We start from the raw sequence: 25,808 nt of genomic DNA, 5'->3' as shown, positions 1-25,808 counted from the left end.
CAATCGTTACCAAGGAGAGGCATCGGCAGTGCCGGAAGCGCTCTTCGGGGTTTACACAGCGCCCCCTTTCTAGTGGAGGAGCAACGTGATTCCTAACCCAACTGAAATTGCTATTCGAAATAATATAATCAACAGTACAAGTTAAATAAAGTCGTGTTTGTGTAAAACCCCGCCAAAGTATACCTTAGTTAAAATTACAGGGTCCTTTCAACTTCTCTCAATCTGTTACGGGAAAAATTCAGAATTAACAGACACAGGGTTGGAAACTTTGGTCAGCGAGATTTCGATTGAAGTCTGAACACACACATGCACACGTGTTTACATGCATGTAATGTTGTTATATGGTAAATGTACTGTTTGCAAAGTACCCCAACACTTTTAATGTAATTCATCCATCCATCCATCCTATACCGCTTTTCCGGGTCGGGTTGTGAGGACAGCAGTCTCAGCAGGGAAACCCAGACTTCCCTCTCCCCAGCCACTTCATCCAGCTCCTCTGGGGGAATCCCGAGGCGTTCCCAGGCCAGCCAAGAGACATAGTCCCTCCAGCGTGTCCTGGGTCTTCCCTGGGGCCTCCTCCCAGTGGGACATGCTCGGAACACCTCACCAGGGAGGCGTCCAGGAGGCATCTTGACCAGATGCCCAAGCCATCTCATCGTGTGTGAGCGTGAGACTCTGAAATCGGGTCACGCCAGATGCGTAAGCATTTGAGGTCTGGTGTGACAAGGCTGGACCTGACATTCAGAGTCTGACACACAAATCAACCAAAATAATCAAGAGCGCAAAAATATTTTATTCATTTTGTATTCTGCCCAAGAATTTTACAGTGTCAATTTTGAAACACAACAGGGCTCCTTCAAATGAAGGACTTTATGTCAAAAGTATTCAGTGGTCTATGTAGAAAGAGCTTGGGAACTACATTAAAAGGATTCTGCATACATTAAATATGAATTCGGGGAAATAATCACAACAGTTAAAGGAAAAAAAAAAAAAAGGTGGATGACTGTAGTCAGAGCAAGATCTCCATCGCTTATCACTCCAATTGTTTCCATGATTCATACACTGAAGCGCTTACTATAACTGATTAGAATGGCAAATCTACGGCATACAATGGATAAATTAGAAATATTAGTTGCTTTGCACACTTTTGACTAGAGGTCATAAATACAATCTGAACAGATATACAAATTATTTGGATACACGTGACAATTAAAAATGGTGACCAATCCTAAAACTGCTGTAGAAATCATTCACTCAGTTCCTCGAAGACATAAGAGTTGGATTCCAACATGCTATTATTGAGAAATTAAGACCATGGCTACTGATAGCTAGATGTTGGGCTGGCAATCCAATAAATATCTTAAAATAACCTTCCATCACTCCAAGACCACTTAGGTAGACTAGACTAAATTCAGGCTGTTGTCCCATCAAGAAATCTTACTGAAAATAGGTGACAAGAAAAACAAAAGGTTAATATTGCACTTAAAAAAAAAAAAAAGAAAAGAAAAAAGAAAAAAAAAAAATCACACAGTTCAGCTCTGGAAGAGAGTTTGACAGCTCCTTCTCAGCATAGGATCACAAGCTCAACACAAGTACCAGGGGGTTTTGGACAAACTGATTTGGTCTGAGATCTTTTAAATGAGACACAGAAATATGACGCATGAGCTCAGTGACATTAATGTAGGAAACAACAGAAATAGGAGGCGTGAATGACAGAGGTTCCACTCTTCCTGAATTTCTACTCGTCATAGTCAGGGCACTACATTTTGATTATTGTCTTTTTCAACTTCATTAGACAGCCAAGGCCAGATGCATCTGTAGTAGCGATTTGCTACCCTAAAATCAAGGCAGTTTTCGATAATTTGTCTCCAAGATCACTGTGCCACTCCTAGTTCCAGTTGGATATAAGATAATCTTTTGAGCTGGACCTCAAGCTACATACTTCACATAGCAAATGAGTCGAGGTTAAATCCAGCAATAATGATTTAGGGCTGAGGGAGAATAGAGGCGCTGTGGATTTGGTGGTAGCCGTTCTGCATCAGCATTGCTCACTGGTTGTGACAGCAGATGAACTTAATGCATCTTCTTGTCCTAATTCTGGAAAAACTGACCATCTCAGCAGGAGAGATCCTGCCACAGATCTAGACGGGTCCTTCTTCTGAAGTTGTCGACCTCTACTTCATCGCTAGATATTTCCTCTGGCCAAAACGACCCTGTTTGGCTGCGCCTGTGGAGGCGCTTGGCTGTGGGTTGGCGAGGGGAGAATACAAATGAGCCAAAGCTTACAAATCTGACACATACGAATATAACACTGACAAGCATTCTATTCATCTGCATCATGGAGTCTATTCCAATAACGTCAAACTGGAAAAATTGATAGTATGACCACATTTAATTTATGCTTCATGCACTGACACAGTGACAGCAACTTTAGTTTTACTTACATCACAGCTTAATATTATTTTCAGTTAATATTTGTACTTGGCTGAAATTTAGGCAACTACTGCTTTTAGTATGCTCGTTTAACGCAATTATTGCCAGAATATTCTACTTAAGAATAAACAGTTGTTAACTGAGTGTAGCTTATATATAGGTCTGGGGGTATATTTCCAGCCCCCAACCCCTTGCCAACATGTCCACTGATCATATCTGCTATGTTGTGATGACAACAAAATGCATCTTCATTTTAGATGACACCATGAAGACTGAGGCGTTCTAAGTTAAAGAACCACAACCCATCAGATTCCCACAAATTTTACAATACAACATCAGACACCAAAACATACCTGTGCAAACTGAGTGGGGTTGTAGAAAGTCACGCCTCCAGACGACGGCCCACCCTGAACTGGTGTTTGGGTGGGAACCTGTTGGAACCAGAAGTTACCACGGTGACCAAGAACCAGAAATCAAATTTCTTGGGAACTTGATTTTTTCCCCCCATAAAATCCAAACCGCGGGTCAGTTTAGCTTCCACCCAAAGAGCTCCTCGTTTTTACTCAGGTCTATGAAGTAAATGAGGAGGGGGGCCGCGGATTGGATGAACCCCTAAGAGCTCAGCAACGTTCCTCCCATCCCAGCACGGTGTGGTAGATGAAAAGGCGGCTCGATGGATGTCATGCCCACTAATGTTAACGGAAGCATGCGGAGCGTTAAGGGGTTAATGCAGACGGGCACACGGCTGTATGAGTAGGGTGACAAGGACAGCGGCTTCGGGGCCTCTGTCTCCAGCAGTGCAATAATGAGACTTTTCAGCCTGCATCCCTATGAACTCATGCCAAGACCGACAGACAAAAGGTCCAATGCAAGAGCACGAAGGGGTTAAGGTGACCCCAGAACCACAGCCTTCCCTACTTAGCATAAATCCATTGCAAATTCAAGCCTGGAGTGATTTTGCCAAGCTAGAAAGTGGACAGTCTGGCCTATTCAGCATGGACAGACCCTTGCTGGAGACAGAGGATGCAGACATGTAAGGACTGCAGACTTAGCATGACACATGTAGGAATTTGGGGGCGGGAGCAGGGGTGGGCGGCAGAGGACGTCCTGCTGGATGTACCTGGTTCAAATGCTGACTCACTTCACGTGATAAAGAACTCATTGAGCTAGAACGCGAGAGCTAAAACGGCAAGGATAAACAAACGAACAGAAACAGACGACAAGCCAAAATTAATACATGCACGTGTCAGCCCATAGGCTCTTCTTTGGGATGGGTTTTTAGGGTTGGGAAGGTGGGCAAGGGTTGGGGGATGGTGTGTCAGGGCCGGGAAGTGCAAGGGGGGTGGGGGGGGGAGAGAGACACAAACCCGACCTTCAGGTAACCAGCAACAAGCACAGGTCATCACTATGAACAGCACATAGCCAATTAAGTGTTCTGTATTAAAATGTATTCTATAGTATTCTGTCTCAGTGTCTAAATTGACAAGTCAGGCTCTATATGTGACATATTTACAATATTCAATATTTTCATATCCAGAGCAGACTGATTCCAAAGTGCCAATTTGGCTCTAGTTTTCATCCTGTGATGAACACGACAATATGGAGAAACCCAACGGACATCAAGACATGCAATCTAGCAAATCACGCCCACAAGGCAGGGCCTCCAAAGGCAAGGGCGCGCAATTCCTAGGACATCCTGCCAAGCACATGGCCGCTATACATGTCACACTAATCTAACAGCACTGCCTAGAGTTAAGGCTTCTTGGATAGCTACTTTAGTTTGGAGCTTGCAAGAAGCAGGTCTGCAGGTGTTGATTAGACACGGGCTAGTAGTTGTTGTCCAACTGATGAAACTCCACTTCAGAAAGATAACATCTGAAGAACAACAGACCAATTTTCCTCTTGGAATCAATAGATTATATCCCTCCTTTATCTCTCTCTCTACCTGCCTGCTCTTGGGAAAGACAGCCTTTGCCGTCTAAAGCCAGGAAGGTTTCCCTGACCACTACAATTCTCAAATGACATCTTTCTGCTAAAGAACACACCAGTACAATGATCCTTACTGCAGACATACAAGAAGCAGGAAATCAATGCAGAAAGTCAGGATTAGCAGAGAAGCCTAACTGAGGCAAGCCAGCTAGCATGGCACTTTGGAATCAATCCAAAACGTCCAGAATAACATCTGGGTAAACATCAATCAATAAACAGATTTTGAATGTAGATGTTTAACAGGTATCTAAGATTCCATTAAAACATTTGATGAGGTCAAGCTGAAACACACAGAAACATGATTAAGTAATGTATCATTAAGTAACAGTCAACATTTTACATGCAAGTGTTAATGGTCTGTTCCAGCTATGAAAATGATGCAGCCTAGATGAGTGGATGCCCTAACAGTGAATCGGTCTACTGTATATTTCAGTGGTAGATGTGAGCAGGATGGCCAGATGAGTAAAGCGGCTCCAAGAAATGTCTGGGTGGCACGTTACCTCCCCGGATTGAGTCCCTTCAATGACAGGTGCCCCCTCCTGGCCAGGAGGGTAAAGTGTCTGCTTAGTCATCTGGGAACCAAGTCAAATATGTGTTATTTACGGACCAGAGAAGATACACATTTCTAAAATGAGGTAAAAATGGGATCTGTGTCATGCAGCGGTGGTGCTCCGCCTACACAGTGACCCAGATCTGCCTCTATGATGATGGTGACCTCACCTGTGGTGCTGCACTAGAACTGGGAAGGCTTTGACCTGGAGGCTGACTCGCCTCTGGCACACTGCCCTCTAAAGGCTGCTGCTCATCGGGGGCTGCATGGGGGGAGGGGTGGGACACGTCATATAATTTCACTTTCAGTTTCAATTGCAGATATCAGTCTCTCTTCTGGCGCAATTCTTGGTCTATCCTCAAACCATCTCCTACGTCAATTAAGCACCAACTGACCTGCACCAGGTACAAAGACGTTGGCGGGCATGGGCATGGGGGCCAGGGGTGCGAAGAGGTCTGCTGGAACGGGAACAGAACTTGCAGGCTTGCTGCTGGTACCCCCTGGGTTCAGGAAATCCACATACCTACTCTTGGTGCCTGCGACAGTTAATAGGTCAGTGGAAAGAAGCAGCGAAGGGTTCTCAGGTTACAGGACCCCACCCACCCCCCACCCTGACTGAGCAGGCTTAGAGCCCAGAGAAACAGCAGAGGGGAAATTAATGGAAGAATCTAGCACTCCTCTTCCTAGAGAGAGACCCTCCCCTGTCTTCCCACACCAAAATTAAGACACTCACCTGCTTTTCTGGAAAACATGTTGACTTGTGGTCCACCACTTGGCGGCCCAGCTGCACCCCCAGGCGCTGCCAGGGGGGCCATTTTGGGGAAGCTGGATGGGGGGGGCGGCAGTGGTTTGTTCTGCGGAAAGGGGAAAAAAAAAATGTCAACACCAACACGTCAAAATTCTAGAAGGAAGTGAACAGCCTTTAATCACAACATGCATCCAACATCGATATATTAAATACCTCCTCCTCAGGTTCGTCCATGTTCACCCATCGCTTCTTCTGAGGATCCCAGACTATCTGTTAAAAATATTAGATTTCTAAGTTAAACTGAACGTGAAAGGATATCAATTTCTTAATGATACACAGATATGGAAAGGCTGCATTAAGAATGATAATAGAAATTCAATGTCGCTGACTCAAACGCTTGTGTACTGTCTCCTTAAACCTGACTGTGACACAATTCATACGTAGGTTCTGAGCAAACAAATACGCTACTTTCCAAAGCTTTCTCCTTATATTTTACGACTACAGCACTTGTGAAGCATCCACAGCGGCTGTAAGACCGACTTCTCACCGATTTGTTTTTGTCATCCGGCAGATGGGCCTCATTCCTTCTATTCCGATAGAACCAGCCCAGCCACCCACTGCCGCTTCCCTGGAAAGACCCAGGAACCCCGATCAATACTGGCCCGTACATCCCGGCATCCCCACCGGCCTGGACGTCCCCACCGGCCCGGACGCCCGACGTCCCCACCGGCCCGGACGCCCGACGCCCCCACCGGCCCGGACGCCCCCACCGGCCCGGACGCCCCCACCGGCCCGGACGCCCGACGTCCACTCTTCATAGGTTCGTTTACTCCCACTGTACTGTACAGTAAACTACACTACACAAAAAACTACATACCATCAACCCGGTGCTTGGGGACCCCCAGACAGCCCATATTTTTGCTTCCTCCCAGCTCCCAGCCAATCATGAACACGAAATACTTGGTTTCGGTGTGCTGGGAGATGGGCAAGAGCAAAAATGTGGCCTGTCTGGTGGTCCCCAAGCACTAGGTTGGGAAAAACTAATATATACTATTAAATACACATTTTTCGTATACAGTGTTCAAACTAATGTTCCCGATTAAGAGTTAACATTTGATTCACAAATACTGGTCTTGTGCCAGATATCTAATACATTTTTGAGAACTTACGTCAGACTTCCTAACATTTGTGTAGACAAAGAAAGTCCTGTTATTTTTAGCATATTATGCTAATCAGCTCTGTGAGTAATCATGCGTCAGTGTCTGTCAGACAGAGGGCTTCATCTTCACCGCATGGCCGGCTTCCGGCACCTTTTTAGGAGACTCCTTTTTTTGCTTCTTAGGTGCATCCTGGTGGGGGGGCTGTTCCGGAATGGGCTCAGGGGTGGGCAGGGACGGCTTGGCCATGGAGTTGCTCCTCTCCCGTCCCGTAGAATGGGTGGACGACTCGGAGGTGGTGCGTGAGCGCCGCCCCTGACCCTGTGTGATAACAGAGCACGCATGTTTCAGAGAGGGGGGGTCTGAAAGGTACAGCAAGTGCGGGAAAGACATTTGGCAGGGAGTGTGGATCCGAGGACGGGCTAGAGGCCAGAGAAAGGTTAAAGATCAACGGGAACATCAGATGGACCTTGTAAGAGAGAAAGTATAGGATGGTCCGTAAATAATGCATACCCTACCGTATGCATTGAGGACTGTGAAGTTGTTCTTGACCTTCTTCCAGGACCCTGGTCAGACACAAAGGCAGACGCGTCGCTCTTTAACACACGCAAGCCCTAAAGCCAAGATGGCCGCCAAGCACCCCGGGATAACAGAAACCTACTGCTCACCATGACTTCCATCTTGTCATAGAAGTCCATCTGGGGGGTGAAGCTGCTCCTGGAGGGGGAGGCTGGCTGTGATGAGGTCTGGGGGGGGACATGCTGCCCCAGGGGCGAAGGGGGTGACTCTACGTGGGAAATCTGCGAGGGTGCTGGAAGAACAGGGTACGTCTGCTCCATTGAGTAGGGCGGGGCATAGACAGGGGTGGGGGGCACAGCTCCAGACATCTGGGTTTGTGGGGGAGGTACAGGGCCAGGAACTGGACAAAGATGGCTGGGCGGAACGGGGTAGAACTGGACCCCATCGCCAACTTGTAGAGCCGGGGGTACGGAAGCCACGCTATCAGCCAGGATGGTGGGGGGCGCTGGGAGAAAGGCCAGGGGTACATGTAGGTTAGGGGCTGGCAAGCCAGACAACATATTACCATACAAGAGAAACACACTGCATCTCCACAGTGGAGACAGACACAGGCAGGCAGACACAGAGAAAGACAGACACAGGCAGGCAGACACAGAGAAAGACAGACACAGGCAGGCAGACACAGAGAAAGACAGACACAGGCAGGCAGACACAGAGAAAGACAGACAAGCTGACAGACACAGACACACCTGGCGGCATGAGCTGCACCCCAGACAGGGGCGGCCCTGGGTTCGGCAGCAGTGACGTCATGAGCGCATTGTCCGGATTGGCCGAGCTGTCCATGGGCATGCCCATAGGGTCGGGGGGGGACGGATGGTCGAACTCCGAGCTGGGTGTGCTGCAGGCATACTGCTGGGGGGTCTCCCTGCCCGAGCTGTAAGAAATCATCCCGTCCTGCAGGGAGCAGAGTGGGCAAACACATTCACTGGACAGAATGACGAGCACATACATGTGTGCGGTATTACGGGTCTGAACTCGTGATTAAGACGCCAGTGGAGCAACACTCAGGAGGAGAGAGAGAGGCTGGCTGTTTTTAAATCTTATCTGGCTTATCTACTAAACAACCTCAGAACCCAGATACAAGGCTAACCTCGTTTAATTAGCGTGATAATTAAAAACACGAGGCGGAATGAAAACATGTGCGCACGGCAGCCAGAAAGGATCAGGGCTGATAACACAAGGAGGCCAGAGTCTCTCCCACAGTGGTTATGTATGCAGATGACGGCTAAAGTCCGCAGAGTGCGGATTCTGGCACCGACACCCACCCTGATCTGGCCATCTAGATGCCGCAGCCGGACCAGCCAGCCAGACTCCACGAAGAGCTCCTGCTCCGGCTTCTCCTTCAGCTGCGGGTCGAAGAAGCGCAGCTTGATGGACATCTGTGAGAGCAGGGAGACAGCGGTCAGTGGCAGAACCTCAGCGTTAAACCATTTAACCATCCATCCAAGTCCGAATTGCTTATACTGCTTAGGGTCATAGGAGGCCTACAGGCTATCCCAAGTAGGACAGGACCGTCAGTCCAATGTGTGCGAGTCCAACAGGTACTTCAGCGACACCAACAAGAAAGAAAGAATCATTCCCATTGGACAATCATGACTTCTAGCTCAAGTTAGCCAAGTTAACTGAGAAATCCAGCTTCATGGAACACCGCCCCCAAATCAAGTATTTGTCAAAAAACAAGGGAATGCCAATACCAGTACAAAGTTTACACCTGAAGGTCTTCAGGGTTTGACTGCGACGTCGCAGGCCGGTGTGAGCAGAGCGTCTGTCCGAGGTGTGCCTACCTGAATTAGCTGGCCGATGAACACCGGGGAGTAGTAAGAGGGCATGCTGAGCACGGCCTTGGAGATGACCTCACAGTAATGCAAGGCCTGCGCACAGAGCCCAGCCTCAGCGAGCCTGCAGGCATACAGGAACTTGTAGACCTGCAGGGTGAACAGGAAGAGCAGAGGTCAAAGGTCAGGGGTCATGTCAGACATAAACGGGCAGCAATTTCACTATGAGTAACCCTCAAATCTTTTATGAGGTTTAGTCTTTAAAGTTTAAGTTTGCTGAAGACTGCATTCGTCAAGGAGCAACAGATTTTTGTGCAGGCAGCTGAGTCTGCATTGTAGGAGCCATCCATAGATCCATATGTTGGACGATCGTGAGAAAGGCACCGGGCACCTGGAAGTTGGGCAGCGAGCAAGGCTGAGAGCCAAGGGACTGGGAGTACTCGTAGGCCTCTGTCCGCTGGATTGCTTCATTGGAGGCAAACCTGAAGAACGGCAAGCTGGGGGGGCAAAGAGAAACCAGTGAAGAAGCATGTATGATGAGAGCTGAGGAGAATGAAACTCAGAATTCTGAGACCATGTGCAGCGTCAAAGCTGCTGAGGCGTCAAAGGGTCCGATAGGGACTGATGCTGAGCGACCAAGAGGCATCCAGCTGTATAAATGGACACCATGCACCTCTACAAATCTTTAAGAAACAAAAGTGCTGCCCGTTTAGCAAGGATGCCATGAGGGGCTTACCTGTGGTTGGAGCCAATCAGCACCATCTTCGTGCTCTTCTTGGTGTAAACGCCCAGGCCGACTTGGGCCATCATGTAGCAGAAATGAGCTGCGTCAATCAGCCCTTTGGAAGCTGAAGGTAAAACAGGCCCAGATTTAGCCTGAGACAAAGCAGCCATTTTCCTGTCACACATCACAGTCTAACCCTAACCAGACCCAAAGGGGGAGTCCGTCCTGTAGGGGGCAGCAGAGGAAGCCCTAACCCTAACCAGACCCAAAGGGGGAGCCCGTCCTCCAGGGGGCAGCAGAGGAAGCCCTAACCCTAACCAGACCCAAAGGGGGAGCCCGTCCTACAGGGGGCAGCAGAGGAAGCCCTAACCCTAACCAGACCCAAAGGGGGAGCCCGTCCTCCAGGGGGCAGCAGAGGAAGGCCTAACCCTAACCAGACCCAAAGGGGGAGCCCGTCCTCCAGGGGGCAGCAGAGGAAGCCCTAACCCTAACCAGACCCAAAGGGGGAGTCTGTCCTCCAGGGTCAAATGAACAAGATGGGGAAGGGCCTTACCCAGGGTGTCCCCCATGGTGGCGACGGTGCGCATGTCGAGGTCCAGGGCGTGCGTGAGATTCGAAAGCACCATAGCCAGGTGGGGCCGCCAATCTCCCCATTTCTCATCTCCACAGCACTATGGAGGGGTGGCAGGGGTTAACAGAACAGAGAGTACCCAGCAGACACAGAATTACCGGCGGGACCTAACTCACCGTGGCTGCAGCCGGCATCCTCCCAGACATCAGCTGGTACACCGTCTGCAGCGGGTCGTTGATGGGAAGACTGTTGGCAAACCTGGGAGGCAGGAAGAGACAGGAGAAACGATAACGATCACAGGCAGCGTGAAAGGCAGCAACCGGCCCGTCAGTCCAAGGTGCGATGCATCTGCATTAAAGATGGCCACAAAAAAGCATCTGAAATGCAGGATAAAAACAAAAAACGACCAGGGTGCCCTACCTGGTCATGACACGCGCGTGCGTCCTGTTGTCCATTTTGCTGGCGAGCAGGAGGGCATGTCCCCAGAGGCCGTTCTTCATGGCCGACTCCAGCGCATCCTAAAAGCAAAGCAGTGCGCCTTATTAGCGTGCCGCTAACTGGCACAGGCTCTCTCACAGCAAGACGAGGGCAGCAGGGCCAACAGGGAGCATCCTGCAAGTCACTGGCCGGTTATGTGAAGCAACTGCAACAGAACATCTCTCAGAGGAGCACTAAGAATATTTAACCAAGGACGGTTCTGTCATAAAAGACATCTAGACCCATCCTCAGATTAAGACCAGTGCTGTATTAGAACAGAGAAGCCGTACAGGACAGCGTGGCGAGACACAGTCCCTAAAAGGCTGCATGACGCGCAAATACTTCAAAACTACCAGCAGTTTATACTGGAATTAAACATAAGAACATAAGAAATTTACATATGAGAGGAGGCCATTCGGCCCATCAAGCTCGTTTGGGGAGAACTTAACTAATAGCTCAGAGTTGTTAAAATGTTATCTAGCTCTGATTTAAAGGAACCCAGGGTTTTCGCTTGCACTACACTAGCAGGAAGACTATTCCATACTCTACACAGCGTATAGTTAAAGACGTGCTTTCTCAAATTCATTTTCAAATGTTCTCCTGTCAATTTCCACCAATGGCCACGAGTTCTAGTATTTAAATTAATATTGAAGTATCCATTTGGCTGAACAGCATCCAGACCCTTATATACCTGGATCATGTCCCCCCTTAGTCTCCTTTGCTCAAGGCAGAACAAATTCAGCTCAGCTCAGCTAACCTCTCCTCTTCAGACATTCCTCTAAGACCAGGAATCATTCTTGTAGCCCTACGTTGAACCCTAAAGACTCATGTTGGACTCTAATGGTGCTTTTCCACTACCACCGAGAATTGAGCCGTACCCGAGCTGTACCGCAATCTGGTGGTTTTCCATTGTAAAGAACCCAAGCCATACCCGAGCTGTACCCGCGCTGACAGGACCCTGCTTACTATCAGGGCTGAAAGTGTGACCAAACCGAGCTGGTTGTGTCACCATCTGATGGGTCAAAATGCACAGAGATACCGGTGTTCTGCACATGGATTGTCTGAAGGAAAAAAGGGCATATTCTATATGCTATTCTTATTAGTTGTATCAGTCATCTTGATGTATTGATGCATTCCAAATAACTTGGAACCTGAATATTTCCAGCCTCCTGTTTAAAAAAAGTTTTATGGAACAGCTGAATACAATGGATTTGTAATGCAAATTCACACAAGTGAATACTAATTCCACTAGTGTTTGATGCCGACATAACATAGCGATTCTCACAGATGTGCTAGACAATTAGGAAATTAGCACACAGTAAATCATGATGTGAAAACTGATAAGCAACTCCTCAGTCTTACGGCACTGCTGCCTGTACTGAGCTGACTGCTCTGCAGTGGAAAACCATGCCGGAACTGCGCTGTAACTAGGTTTCTCTTCTGTGCAAGGCTCCATTCCTGTATGTCACTGGAAACGCACCATAAGCCGACCTCCCCCGACACAGAGATAGAGGCAGGTACAGAAAGGGACATGGGAAGGGGGGCGGTCTCACCTTCTTCCTGCCGAAGAGCAGAAGCTCCCGGAAGCGCTCGGTCTCCTTGCCTGGGTTCTCGGGCACTGTCATAAATGTGTCGGAAAGCAGCGAGAGCGGCCCCGAGCCCGGCTCGTCTTCCGCACGCTCCAGCGGCTCGTTGGTGAAGTCGATCAGATTGGCCTCGTTGGGCGACTTCCCCGGCAGCCACACGGACCTGTGCTCCCGCAGCAAGAGGTCTGCGATGTCCGTGCCCACCACCGTCTGCAGGAGAAAACCAGTCACAGAACAAGACATTCACTGAGCGTCACAGAAACACAGTCTCTGCCTATTGCAAACGTCTAACATTCTTCATGTCAAAACTGCAGTGGACTTTAAAAAAAATAAAAAAACAAGCTACTCAAATCATCAGATGACAGGAGATGCCGCTATACAACGACTGAGTGACTCTACCTCTCCATCTAAATTTATTGACTGCAAATTAGCACTGTAACGTCTGCCCTGTCATGAATGCATGGGTAGATGAGGAACATCATTTCCTTCTGCTGTGTACATGTACATGGCTGAGGTGACAGTTTGACCTGACCTAAGCGAAGCTTTGAATAAACAATAATGGGGCAATGAAATCACTAGCGCACTCTACTTGGCTTAGGCTAACGGACACGACGCGTCGCGGGAGCGAGTACAGGTTGAAGCCCCGGCTTCTGTAAACCCCGGAGAGACGCCGGACACAGACCCCGTTCTGCCTGCACAGCAGCATGATGAAATCCCAGATGAGTCTGGCCGAGTCCTTGTCCATGAGGCCGTCGTCCCGCTGGCACTCTAAAGACTTGTTGTGGGCAAACTTGATCACGTCCACCTTGTGCGTCTCATCCCTGGAGGGAGAGACGGAGATGACGCTCTGCCGGGATTGGCCAGGCAGCACTAGGTGTATGCATGCCACCATGACACACACCAGCATCCAGTCAGGATGCCCACAGGCCTCAAGATTAACAGAACTAGCCAGGATCTTCTGGCATATGCTATAGGGCTCAAAGGCTGTGAAACATACTAGGTAGCCTCCCCATGTTAAACCAGGCGGATTGTTCCTGCTGAGAATAGGAAGGCAGGGCTTACTTCACCAGAGGTCCAGGGAAGGAGCGCAGTTCCTCCTGCTCTGGTAAGTCCTGCAGCATGATCTGGGACCAGAAAAGAAGAGGGGGGGGGGGGGGGGGAATTGTGAGGCTGGTACCTAAACAGCCATTAAAGATCTATAGAAACCTACAGCATTATCACTAGGGGACAACTTACACACATTCTTTAGTGAAAACTGGAACTTTATTTACAGGCTGTTTGCTAAAAACACTCCATTAACAAGCAAGATTTAAAAAAAAAAAAAAAAAAAAAAAAAGACAAAAATTGCTTTTAATCAAACATGTCAAGCCACTTCACCACAAAAAAAAATATCACTAAATAAAAAACCCACATCTAACCTGTCACACCAATGTCTCTTTAAAGCCAATTTTTGGCATCTCAACTCCTTTGTTCTTATATATTTTCATTTCACATTTAATTATTCAGCAGACACTTTTATCCCTAGTGATATCTAAAGGAGAAAGCAGTCAGTCAGTTCCTGGAACAACTGGGGCCCAATGGTGACATCACTGAGCCAACCCTGGGATTTGAGCCGGCGACCTTCCGGTGAGCCACAGCACCATAACCTGAGCCACACGCTTCCTGCTTGTATCGCTCCTGCTAATCAGGGGCCCCTGAGTGTCAGAGATCCGGGAAGCCTGAGGCGTACTCCCTCACCTCCATGCTGTGAATCTCCACCAGCGCTGGCTGTCCCGCTGATGGTAGGTTGGGCAGAACCTGCACCATCTGGCCGCTGGGCCCGAACCTGGCACACCGGTGCGGCATCATGAACTTCTCAGGGGTCGCGGGGCGGGGCGGTGCTGAGGGCGGCGGGGGTGGGGGGGCGAGTCAGAAAACACCTGTGCTTCACCAGAGCCTAGTAATCAAATCCTGCACATGCAAACTGTCTGATCCGCACTGCAGCAAAACCACACAAAATTTTGGCTTAACCCTGACTACCACTGAGAGAGCTGGGGAGGCGGCAGGCCGCTATCCGACAGCCCTGAGAGAGCCGGGGAGGAGGCAGGCCGCTAACCGACAGCCCTGAGAGAGCCGGGGAGGAGGCAGGCCGCTAACCGACAGCCCTGAGAGAGCCGGGAGGCGGCAGGCTGCTAACAGACAGCCCTGAGAGAGCCGAGGAGGCGGCAGGCCGCTAACAGACAGCCCTGAGAGAGCCGGGGAGGCGGCAGGCCGCTAACAGACAGCCCTGAGAGAGCCGGGGAGGCGGCAGGCCGCTAACCGACAGCCCTGAGAGAGCCGGGGAGGCGGCAGGCCGCTAACCGACTGCCCTGAGAGAGCCGGGGAGGCGGCAGGCCGCTAACCGACAGCCCTGACAGAGCTGGGAAGCATACTTACGTTGCTCGACAGCCGGCCACCCACCCTCGGCAGTATAGCCTGCAGGGTACTGGTAGCCTGCATCCGTGCTGTCAGGGTACTGGCCGTAGGAGAAGTCCACGGAGAGGTTGGTTGCCTGGCCAGGGGGCTCGTAAGCCGCAGACACAAGGTCCTGTTGGCTCCTGTATAACTGACTCTGCCAGGGGAAGACAGATGATAATAATAATATTAATAATAATCGTATTATTAATAATAATTATATTAATAATAATAATAATAATAATAATTACTATTATTATTATTATTATTATTATTATTGCCACATTCATTGGGGGGGACTGCAGAAAAAACAAGCCTGGACAGCGTTGGCTCTCATTTGGAGTAAAATCGCTTAGAGGCATAATGTGCCAAGAAACGCTGGCTATTTTTAAAACTGGAATCGTCTAGGAAAAACAGTTATTTAATCCTAATGTATCTTGGTATTCAAATATTTGTGTTTCTAGTGGAAAAAAAAAGAAAACACCTGACTGCAGGCCTTAAGACGACATTTAAGACGACACACTGCTGCATTGGAAACACCACGCATGGCTCTACAGCCACGGCCACTGAAGGCAGGGCCTCTGGGCTGCATACTTATCAGGAGGCAGACAGACAACTGGCAGAAGCACAACAAATGTGTGAAATCTGAAAAAACCACCCCTGCAGGTGCAAGCACACACACACACACACACACACACACCACAGTTAATTTCCGTAATACTGTGAAGGCTTCTAATTGAGCCAAATAAAACAAACAAATGGCAGAAATTCAGCATTTTCTGAGAACAATGCCTTTTTGTTCTGATCAACCTTGACACATGACGTGAAAAATCCTGAAATATGCAGACATGTACTGTGACATACACAAGGCTGTTTTCCTGTTCTCATTCATCCTGTTCTCAGTGCGCTCTAATGGAGGCACACATGCACAGACGCACAAAGACACACACATATACACGGTTTATGTATTCCTATCAGTGGAGATTCTCCCTTTATTTCTATGACCAAAACCCAAAACCTAACTAGGATCACCCTAACCCTAACCCTAACCCTAACCCTTAGCACGAACGCAGATGCACGTACCGGCTGTGAGCGCGAGCTGAAGCTGCTCCTGCGGCTGTGCTGGCTGCGCGAGCTGCGCAGGCTGTGGGTGGAGTGCTCACTGTGCACGCTGCGCCGGTCGCACTCGTCACCGTAAGCATCCCGCTGGTGGCCGTAGGCTTCGTCGAAGCTGGAGTCGTAACGTGGGTCGTAGCGCCACTGGTCATCGTAGGTCTCACGCCTGCAGCACAGCGGACAGGGCGTTCTCCCACTGCCAGTGGCTGGCACGATCCCCCCCATACCCCGTGGCCCAGCGCGAATCTGCCACCGGCACACTACCTGTTGGTATAGGGCTGGCTGTAGTACCCTTCCCTGCCCCTGTAGGCCTCAGGGTCGTAGTTATACCAATAGGACTGGTCGTAGTAGCCCCTGTATCGAGGATCAAAGGCCGGCATGGGCTCATAATGCTCCCACCTGCGATCTGAGAAGGGGACAAAATCAGGCCATCTTTAAGTAACCGGGAAGTGGGGAGGCAGAGAGAGGATTACAGTGATGTGCCAAAGTCTTAGACAGCCTAAGGAGACGCTTGAAGCTATTTATCTGGGTGGTAGGTGCATATCTGCTCAGAAAAACACAATTTAACGTGCAAATGAACGGTAACACACAAAAAATAAGCAAGCAATAAGCAATTTTGTTTATTCTGCATAAAGTCACTGATATCATGATATCATGTTGAACAGCGAGAAAAACGTATTTGATATCTTGCTGGATGGCTTGGAATGTTTCGGCTGACACACTTTGACAACCATCATGGTTTTACACCAACATGATTGCATTGTTTTCTTTGGCCGCTCGAGACTTTTGCATAGGACCTTGGGACAAACTCAATCACAAAACATGACTTGATACCTCCATAGTTTTTGTAATAGTCTCCATAATATCCGTCGTAGGCACTGCGGTTCGCCCTCTGGTAATCTTCAGAATAGCCTTGCCTGCCGTGAGGACATGAACACAGAAGAACAGGTCACTGGTTAATGTCAGATGTAAAAAGCATGAAAGCGGATAAGGGAATTGCTTAAAAGAAAAAAAATTATAATATTTGTAATGGTGACATGCCACTGAGACATAGGAGCCCTACACTGAGAAACAGATGCGTTTTGCAGAAGAAGGATTTTAATAACAATAACAAATGTGCACTGTGACAAAGAGCGGTACCACTAGAGTTTTATGCCAATACATTCAAAAAGGACACGGAAATTATCGGCGATCTTCACACTAGAGTTTCACTGACTATGTAAGATCAGTTCGAAATATAGCTAATCCAGTTATACTGAGTTCTGTTTCCAGCCAACCATGATTTCAGCTGAAGGGTGAACAGCCGACGGTGTGAGAGCCAAGCAAACGCACGGCGTGGGAAGTATGGAAGGACGACAAAGGGTTCAGAGGGAGCCTCTATCGTCACTCAGACTAAGTGACAGACTGGTCACTTTAACATCCCCTGGAAGTGGATCCTTATACTAGACCAGCGGTTGTCATACAGTGGCACTGCCAAATAATTGGGGGGTTCTCGAGGCAAAAAGTCAGAGAACCACAGTACTAGACAACATGCAACACCCTGTGCAGTGACGTCACTCTGTTTACCCACCAATATGTATGCCAGCCCTTCCAGACTCCTGATATGCTACATATACCACAACCGTGAATGGAGAGACTATACGATAACCGTGAATGGTGAGACGACACCTGACATGCTACATATACGATAACCGTGAATGGTGGGACGACACCTGACATGCTACATATATAAGATAACCGTGAATGGTGAGACGACGACACCTGACATGCTACATATACGATAACCGTGAATGGTGAGACGACGACACCTGACATGCTACATATACGATAACCGTGAATGGTGAGACGACGACACCTGACATGCTACATATACGATAACCGTGAATGGTGAGACGACACCTGACATGCTACATATACGATAACCGTGAATGGTGAGACGACACCTGACATGCTACATATACGATAACCGTGAATGGTGAGATGACACCTGACATGCTACATATACGATAACCGTGAATGGTGAGACGACACCTGACATGCTACATATACGATAACCGTGAATGGTGAGACGACGACACCTGACATGCTACATATACGATAACCGTTAATGGTGAGACGACGACACCTGACATGCTACATATATACGATAACCATGAATGGTGAGACGACGACACCTGACATGCTACATATATAAGATAACCGTGAATGGTGAGACGACACCTGACATGCTACATATACGATAACCGTGAATGGTGAGACGACGACACCTGACATGCTACATATATACGATAACCATGAATGGTGAGACGACGACACCTGACATGCTACATATATAAGATAACCGTGAATGGTGAGACGACGACACCTGACATGCTACATATATAAGATAACCGTGAATGGTGAGACGACACCTGACATGCTACATATACGATAACCGTGAATGGTGAGACGACGACACCTGACATGCTACATATATACGATAACCGTGAATGGTGAGACGACACCTGACATGCTACATATATACGATAACCGTGAATGGTGAGACGACACCTGACATGCTACATATACGATAACCGTGAATGGTGAGACGACACCTGACATGCTACATATATACGATAACCGTGAATGGTGAGACGACACCTGACATGCTACATATACGATAACCGTGAATGGTGAGACGACGACACCTGACATGCTACATATATACGATAACCGTGAATGGTGAGACGACACCTGACATGCTACATATATACGATAACCGTGAATGGTGAGACGACACCTGACATGCTACATATATACGATAACCGTGAATGGTGAGACGACACCTGACATGCTACATATACGATAACCGTGAATGGTGAGACGACACCTGACATGCTACATATATACGATAACTGTGAATGGTGAGACGACACCTGACATGCTACATATATACGATAACTGTGAATGGTGAGACGACACCTGACATGCTACATATACGATAACCGTGAATGGTGAGACGACACCTGACATGCTACACATACGATAACTATGAATGACGAGACAACACTGAAAATGGCTCATTGTAATTAGTGTTTTATTTAGGTTCACACTAACCTTCCCTAAACAAATTAACAGGCCAGTACAAGTGCTGAGGCAATGAATGGCTTTTTCTGTGATAACTGTAAATGCAAGCATGAGCATTCAGAAAATGTGGCTTTTTGAAAGCAGGTTAGCCAGCAAAGCAGCAAGCGGCTGCGTACACCACTGCCCAGAATAAGAAGTGGTTAAAATGCACTGACCTGGACGAGGGTCTGTCAGAGTACTGGCTGGCTCGAGAGCTGGGCCGCTCCGGCTGCTCCCTGTGCTGGTATCGCTCCGTGTCCCGGTAACCCAAGTTGGGTCCTTCATATCGGCCATAACGCGGATCATACCTTCGGTAGGGATCATCCTGCGTGCGATAGCTCTGCGTCAGAGGTAACTGGCACCCATTAACAAACAAGCAGCCTTTATCTCGCTGTAAACCTTGAACCCAAACTACATCGACGCTGTCGGTTTCCCTTTGCCAACTTGCAAGCTTTAGAGACAAACCAAGTCTGCCTCAGATGCTGTTTGTAAATGCATTCAATGGGAAGTACTTTATTTTACTTCCAAGACTAACAAGTAATACAAGAAGAAAACTACCTGGTAGTATGGTTGTGCTCTGGGGTCAGAGGGAGGGTACTGAGGGGGGTAAGGTGGTCTGCCATCCATGCACTCAGGATAGGCGCCCCCATAGTATCCTCCATACATGGGTCCAGGCATTGGCGGCATGCCCCCATATCCCGGAGGTCCACCCAGCACTGAAGGCGGCCTGGAGGAGTTGCCTGGCTGGGGAGGGTAAGGGGGTTGATGTGGTTCACCAGACCCTGGAGGGACAGTCCCAGGTGGCACAGAAACACCTGGTCCAGGTGGGGCCTGTCCCGGCATTGGGGGATGAGGATACTGGTTGACTGGTGCAGGAGGCTGAGAGGTTGGATTTGGAGGGGCACCACCTGCATTAAGGTTAGGCTGAGACTCGGGCCTGTGGGATGAGTCCAAGGCAGACAGCTGGGTACTAGTGGTGCCCCCCCCTGGCAGGACAGCAGAGTCAGTCAACTGCTGGGGCTGAGGCTCACTCTCCCCACTGCCTCCTTGCTGCGGGTCTTTGGTCACCTGTCGATAAAAACCTGCCGAGTTACTGACTGGCGTGACCGTCTTCAGTCCCGGTGCCGTGGATGGAGCTTGCTGGGAAACACCAGAAGGCACAGTACCTGCAGCGGGAGCCTTGTTTTGGTTGCTCTGAGGGAAAGACATCGCAAAATCGAGCAGCTCATAATTAGTAGGCTGTTTATGATTATCAGCAAGAGGCAGAGCTTGAGAATTAACAGGGGGAGCAGAGTGACTGGGACCCCCGAGAGGATCAGCTTGAGGAAGAGAGGAGTTACTTGGCCTGCCTGTGGATACCGCAGGGGGGTTATCTGGTTTTATGACCTGCCTGCTCTCTGGGGTTAAATTGAGAGGAGATGGATTTGGAGCAGGCCTGCAGTTGAAATTCCCAGAAGAGGTGACTGGTAAAGCAAAGTGCTCCAGATGGTTAGGAACCATCGGAGGACCTGTCGGCATTGTGTTCACACACATGTCTGAAGGCTGCTGTAAAGGCAGGTTTCTGACATCAACCCCGGGATTCGGTGACACTTCATTAGAGATGATTGAATGAGGATTATTTGGTGGAATTAGAGAGTAATTTGTTGAAGGGGGTGCAATCAAAACAGGCTGATTGGGGAATGATTCCGCGGGTGGGGTAGTAACGAGTAGAGAAGCATAGCCAACACTTGCCTGAGGATGCTTTGGATCAGCCTCAGCCAATTTTGGAGGGTTCTCAAGGTTCTCTGACGGGTGGTCGGGTCTTTCAGGGGGACAATGAACATGCTGTGGAACCTGCAGGTCTAGTGGGCCATCCTCAGGGGGCTGAATTACCTCAGCACTGGGCTGCTTTACTAACCCATGCACTGGCGGGGCAGCAGGGGCCAGCACAACGTTGGCATTTGCGATGGCCATCTCATTCTGTGCCCAAAGCGTGGTGGCGGGGCTCTCGCACTTAAGACGAGCTCCGTGTGAACGGGAAGAAGGCCTTTTCTCTGGAACCCCTGCACCCGGGTGCTGTGTGGAAGTCATGAAGATGTTCTCCAGGTTGTCCGGTGGCTGCTCCAGGTTGCCCAGAGAAGCATCTGGGACACCTATCCTTGGATGAGCACCACCTCCCTTCTCGGCTACCACTCGAGCTTGGTCGACCCCAAAGGGCCTGACGCCCACACTATGGGCATGGACAGGCTCAAAGGAACTGTTGGGGCTGGCCTGAAAGATTCCAGTGGGCTTCGGAGGACTTGGGGTCACAGGCTGAGAGAGCTGGCCATGGTTCATTTTAGCTGACGCACGTTGTTGTGCGCCCTCTCCAGCAGGCGAAGTGTCAATCTGCTCAAAGTAGCCAGCTGAAGAGTCCTCCAGGGGTTTGGCTACCTCTTGCTGGATGAAGGTGCCCACTACGCCCTGGGGGCGGCGAGCACCAGACATGCTCCCCTGGCTTACATTGCTGTAGCTGGATGACACACTCTCAGGCCTGACTGGGCCTGGTGCCAAATCCGGGGTCTCCAAATTTGGTCCACCCTCATAGTGCACACCACCATGGACAGCGGTATTTGCCTGCCCAGGAACAGTGTTTCCGCTAACATTCTGGGGCATTTTTTGTGGCTCGCTAGGAAGAACCTCTTGGTTAGGCACACATTCCAGGTTTTCCACGTGATCAAACTGTCTTTCATGTTTCGGAGTGCCGCTCACAAATCCACTGTCATTTGCACACGGAGCGGCAGGCTCAGCTGTAAATGGGCCACTGCGGTCTGCGGGCGTGCTCATACCCCCTCGCTGGGAGACCTCAGATCCAGCCGGGGACTGAACAAGAGGCATTTGAGGACTGGGGGGCAACATGTTCATCCCATAACCTACCCCAAAGGTATCCCCAACTGAAACACCATTGACTGCCTTCCCTTCTCCTGCAAGTGTTTCCTCATTTTCAACATCATTTTCTTTGAAAAAAAGTGAAACAGTGCCAGGATCTGCAACGTACGGCACCGGGCCTGAGGGGCCAGGCGGCGGCCCTGGCTGATCTTTTGTAGAGTTCGGTCGATTATCGCTCGAGCCCCCGCCCATCTGGTGATAAAAATGCTCTCGTGAGGGTTGGGTGAACCAAGGGTCAGGTGCTGTGCAGTTCCGACCAAAATAGTTGTGGGCCTGGAATTGAGAATTCTGGTTCTGGGTGACACCAGCGTTTCCCTCAGGTCTGTGGTACTCAGGCAGACCGGGTCCAGTGGGGATGCCTTGAGGACCACCAAAACCTGGCTGAGCTGAATATGCCTGTTTCTGGGCCAGAGAATAAGGAGAAGGAACAGCCTGAGTTGTATGAGGAGAAGAGGCTTGAGGGGGAGGAGCTATGGAAGGGCCATGGGGTGAAGGGACTGGGGGAGGGGCTTGCTGAGAAGGATCAGGAGGACAAACTGAGAGGGACGAACTGGAAGGCTGAGGTGCATTATCACTGGTGGGCTGGAAGTAGTTCTGGACTGAAGGGGGACGACTCCCGTGGTCAGACATCCACGGTGACGCTGCTGGCGGCATAACCAGGGGCTGGTACAACGCAGGTTCCGAAACCCCGGTGGGATATGGGTTTACACCCTGAGGTGGAGCTCCTGCTGCGACATAGGATCCATGTTCCTTGGTGTTCAAATAGCCTTCCTCTGCACTGGGGGCATTCGAAGTCGCGAGGCCAGGGAACTGCCCGGGCGGTGGGGCCGAGGATGCAACATTTCCTGGGACGAAGCTGTTGATTCCAGCCACCGTGGGCTGATGACCCTGGGCAACTTCCGGCAGATGATGTGCTTGTTGACCTGGGCCACCCGAATAGAATGGAGCAGGCGGTGGGGTTTGCACAGGTAGGTTACTGTTGGAGGTCGGATGGTGATTTCCCACAGGAGGGGGGGCGCCGGATGGGGCCTGTCTGCCAAATGCAAAGGGGTCAGTCATAGGCGGCACGGGCTGAGCCGGCCCCAGCATCCCACTGGGATTTCCTGGCTGCTTATGAGGTCGAGTCCTTCGAAAAGCATTGGGAATGCCCCCAATGGGAGGCGGTGCCCCGGCCCGAGGCGGAGGTTGCATCATAACACTTCACCGAAGTTGCAGTACCCTCACTCCAGAATTTAGCCTTTGGAGGGCTTGATTTTGAACTCAGCTGTGGGAACAGAAGAATGGCTAGTCAGTAATAATTAAGTATCACAGCAAGAGGCATACCAACTGAAAATATGGTTAACATCCTATGATGGGCCTTGCTGTAAAATACCACAGCTGTAGAAATGAGTGAAAATTGCAAGTTAATCAGATAAAAGCTCCCACTAAGCAACCAAATATAATGCTGGGTGACCATAAATGTGCAAACAAGGAGAGGTAATCCATGCCCTTCCTTTAAATAAAGAAGCAACAATACAGCACTTAAACAAGAAATAAGGAGGGACAGGTAAGTAGATTAGGGATTTCTATGCAAAGCACCTGTCAACAACAGGGTGTGAGTCCAACTTGGTTAGAGATTTTGCAAATAAACAAGCACTGACTTTGCAATACTAGACATCACAGTAATACCTAAATGACTGAATGCTCTTTTGCACCATAAGAGACTATCACCATGGGGAAATCACACGCTAAATCCAACAGAAACACCACCAAACAAGTCTACAAGATACGGCAGAACAATCTAAACATCTTATACCGCTAACTGCCTCATCACAGTCCCAAAGAGCTTAACGTCTCAAATAGCTATCCATCCATCCATTTTCTAAACTCGCTTCTTAATTGTAACACACATATCCGTAGTTAATCCTAAAATAAAATGCCACGAAAATCTAAAATTGACAACTTTAAGAAAAGAAGCCCGTTTACAGCGGCTACACGACATTACTGGCGCATACCTAAAATACGTACTTTAATAATAGATAACCAATCTGTGTCGATGCCCGGACAGCGGGCTCGGGTGCGGGGCGGCTGGGGCTTGCCTGCGCCGCGCTGTCAGACACAGAGCCAGCGAAACGACGGCTGCGATTAAGCAGCAAAGCTAAGTGTGTCAGGAGCGCGTCGCCGGAGGAAGCTAACCCGACATTACACCGAACGCCTCAGGGACAGCACACGAAAAAGTAATCGGCGAAGTCCGGACCCAACCGGCGACGCAGCGAGCCGAACCGAGCCGAGCCGAGCCGAGAGGCCGCAGGCACCCGGCTGTCTTTACCGATAAGACGGGAAAGTCCGAAGCGGTCAGAAATCGATGATGTGTCACAGATCCGGTTTCCCAACAGGACGTTAGCGGCTGCATTTCGCTGAACCTCGCAGTCTAGTCTAGCCTAGCCTAGCCTCACCAGCCGCATATGCATATCCGAATAAACAAGCCAAAGAGCCAGCGCCATGCCCTGGCAGGAGCTTCCTGCCGCTAAAGCGTTAACATATTCCCGTGAACGTGAAAGCTTACCTTCAACTGACAAAACCCAACTCGCTACCAAGCGGGATTAAATGTAAGTTCTTACAAAAGAGCAGGACCGTGGAGCGGACACACGGCCGCCATATTCGGAAAGCACATCCTACTGGGCGACGTGTACCTGAGACGTCACCGCCCCAAACACAGGGCTTTTACTGTCATCTGCGTGTTTTTTACAATTTAACCTTTTTTCATTTAATCTCACACACTGGCTATTAAACTACAAAAATATCCGGTTTATATTGATTAAAATTAAATAAATGAATATTCTACAAAGTTCACTTTAAAGTGACCGGAAGTTGACCCACAAAAACGGAACACTGCCCTCTACAGGTTCAGACTGGCAGTGCAGGGTGAAAGAGCGAGTTTGCTCAGCTGCTTCTCTTGTTTCATGTGCGTGGTATTCATTTCAGTTTCCTCCTTGATTCATAACAAATTTTAACAAAGTTGTAGCTACACGTTTAGTTGCATGTCTGTATACTTAGAGTAATACTGCATTATGCAGGCTATTTGGTGAATCTTGACGTTGATGAGCGCAAGCAATGGGTGAATTCTAGGTAAATTATTAATTTAATTCCAGGCACTAGTGGAAATGGTGATGCCCGATCCACGTCCTGACCTCAGGCCCTGTCACAGAAAACGAAGTGCCTTTAAAGGAGTATGCATGTAATAAACAGAAGTTGATATAACTGGCAGTCAAATACTCATTTGCCGTATAAAGCGATACGCCTGGTAATTTCTTGTTGTACCTATTTTATGTGATTTGCACTGTTCTGACAAAAAAACAGCGCATGTTCACCTTTATACGGCGAATGTGCGCATAATGCGCAGCATAAATGTTTCTTGTAACTGCGCATAAAATAAGTACGATGTAGTTTTGTCAGTCCCTGTACATGAAGAGCCACACACAAATTAATTATTCATGAGCCAGAGCGGAATGCTGAAATAATAAAATAAATACACGATCCTGGTTAAGTTGGAAATCTGAAGCCTGAGCTCCTGGTAGGTGCTCTTTTGTCATACAGATCTGCCAGGGGGAGGCCCAGCAAACAGCAGCCCAACAAAGACCCCCCACTGACACTCCAAGGAGAACAATAATAGGAGGGA

The 25,808-nt window shown here is 49.2% G+C and overlaps 1 protein-coding gene across 5 annotated transcripts; it reads right to left on the bottom strand.

Moving 5' to 3' along the window:
* Positions 1-773: 773 nt before the first annotated feature.
* Positions 774-24,827, bottom strand: sec16a (SEC16 homolog A, endoplasmic reticulum export factor). 5 transcript variants are annotated; one of them, XM_023807898.1, is made up of 32 exons: positions 24,696-24,827; positions 20,975-23,414; positions 19,802-20,311; positions 19,420-19,568; positions 16,973-17,055; positions 16,403-16,544; positions 16,106-16,304; positions 15,005-15,179; positions 14,327-14,469; positions 13,652-13,713; positions 13,272-13,410; positions 12,557-12,799; positions 10,947-11,044; positions 10,703-10,784; positions 10,509-10,626; positions 9,968-10,079; positions 9,623-9,728; positions 9,241-9,381; positions 8,722-8,835; positions 8,146-8,350; positions 7,546-7,901; positions 7,396-7,443; positions 7,031-7,198; positions 6,268-6,348; positions 5,934-5,990; positions 5,706-5,826; positions 5,368-5,508; positions 5,143-5,234; positions 4,923-4,994; positions 3,554-3,613; positions 2,787-2,864; positions 774-2,243 (listed from the first exon to the last, which is right to left on the bottom strand). In XM_023807898.1, exons 2-32 carry the CDS (start codon positions 23,342-23,344, stop codon positions 2,175-2,177), a joined length of 6,534 nt encoding a protein of 2,177 aa, XP_023663666.1. In that variant the 5' UTR covers positions 23,345-23,414; positions 24,696-24,827; the 3' UTR covers positions 774-2,174. The 5 variants fall into 5 exon arrangements, with proteins under 5 accessions (XP_023663666.1, XP_023663661.1, XP_023663662.1 ...); XM_023807893.1 differs by having other exon boundaries at positions 19,802-23,414; XM_023807894.1 differs by having other exon boundaries at positions 5,368-5,472; positions 19,802-23,414.
* Between the last annotated feature and the right edge of the window lie 981 nt (positions 24,828-25,808).

Source organism: Paramormyrops kingsleyae, chromosome 7, assembly GCF_048594095.1.
Source record: "Paramormyrops kingsleyae isolate MSU_618 chromosome 7, PKINGS_0.4, whole genome shotgun sequence".
In the NCBI taxonomy this organism is placed as follows: Eukaryota; Metazoa; Chordata; class Actinopteri; order Osteoglossiformes; family Mormyridae; genus Paramormyrops; species Paramormyrops kingsleyae.
The sequence above is the reverse complement of the archived record's forward strand: the minus strand, read 5'-3'. Positions and strand labels throughout refer to the sequence as shown.

Bases quoted from the DNA above. Each gene is read 5' to 3' on its own strand.
- sec16a (XM_023807893.1), bottom strand. From the start codon at position 23,344: ATGATGCAACCTCCGCCTCGGGCCGGGGCACCGCCTCCCATTGGGGGC. The intron at 13,411-13,651 runs GTAAGCCCTGCC...CTCTCCCTCCAG, and splicing joins TTCCCTGGACCTCTGGTGAA to GGATGAGACGCACAAGGTGG. The intron at 10,627-10,702 runs GTGAGTTAGGTC...ACCCCTCCATAG, and splicing joins GGATGCCGGCTGCAGCCACG to TGCTGTGGAGATGAGAAATG.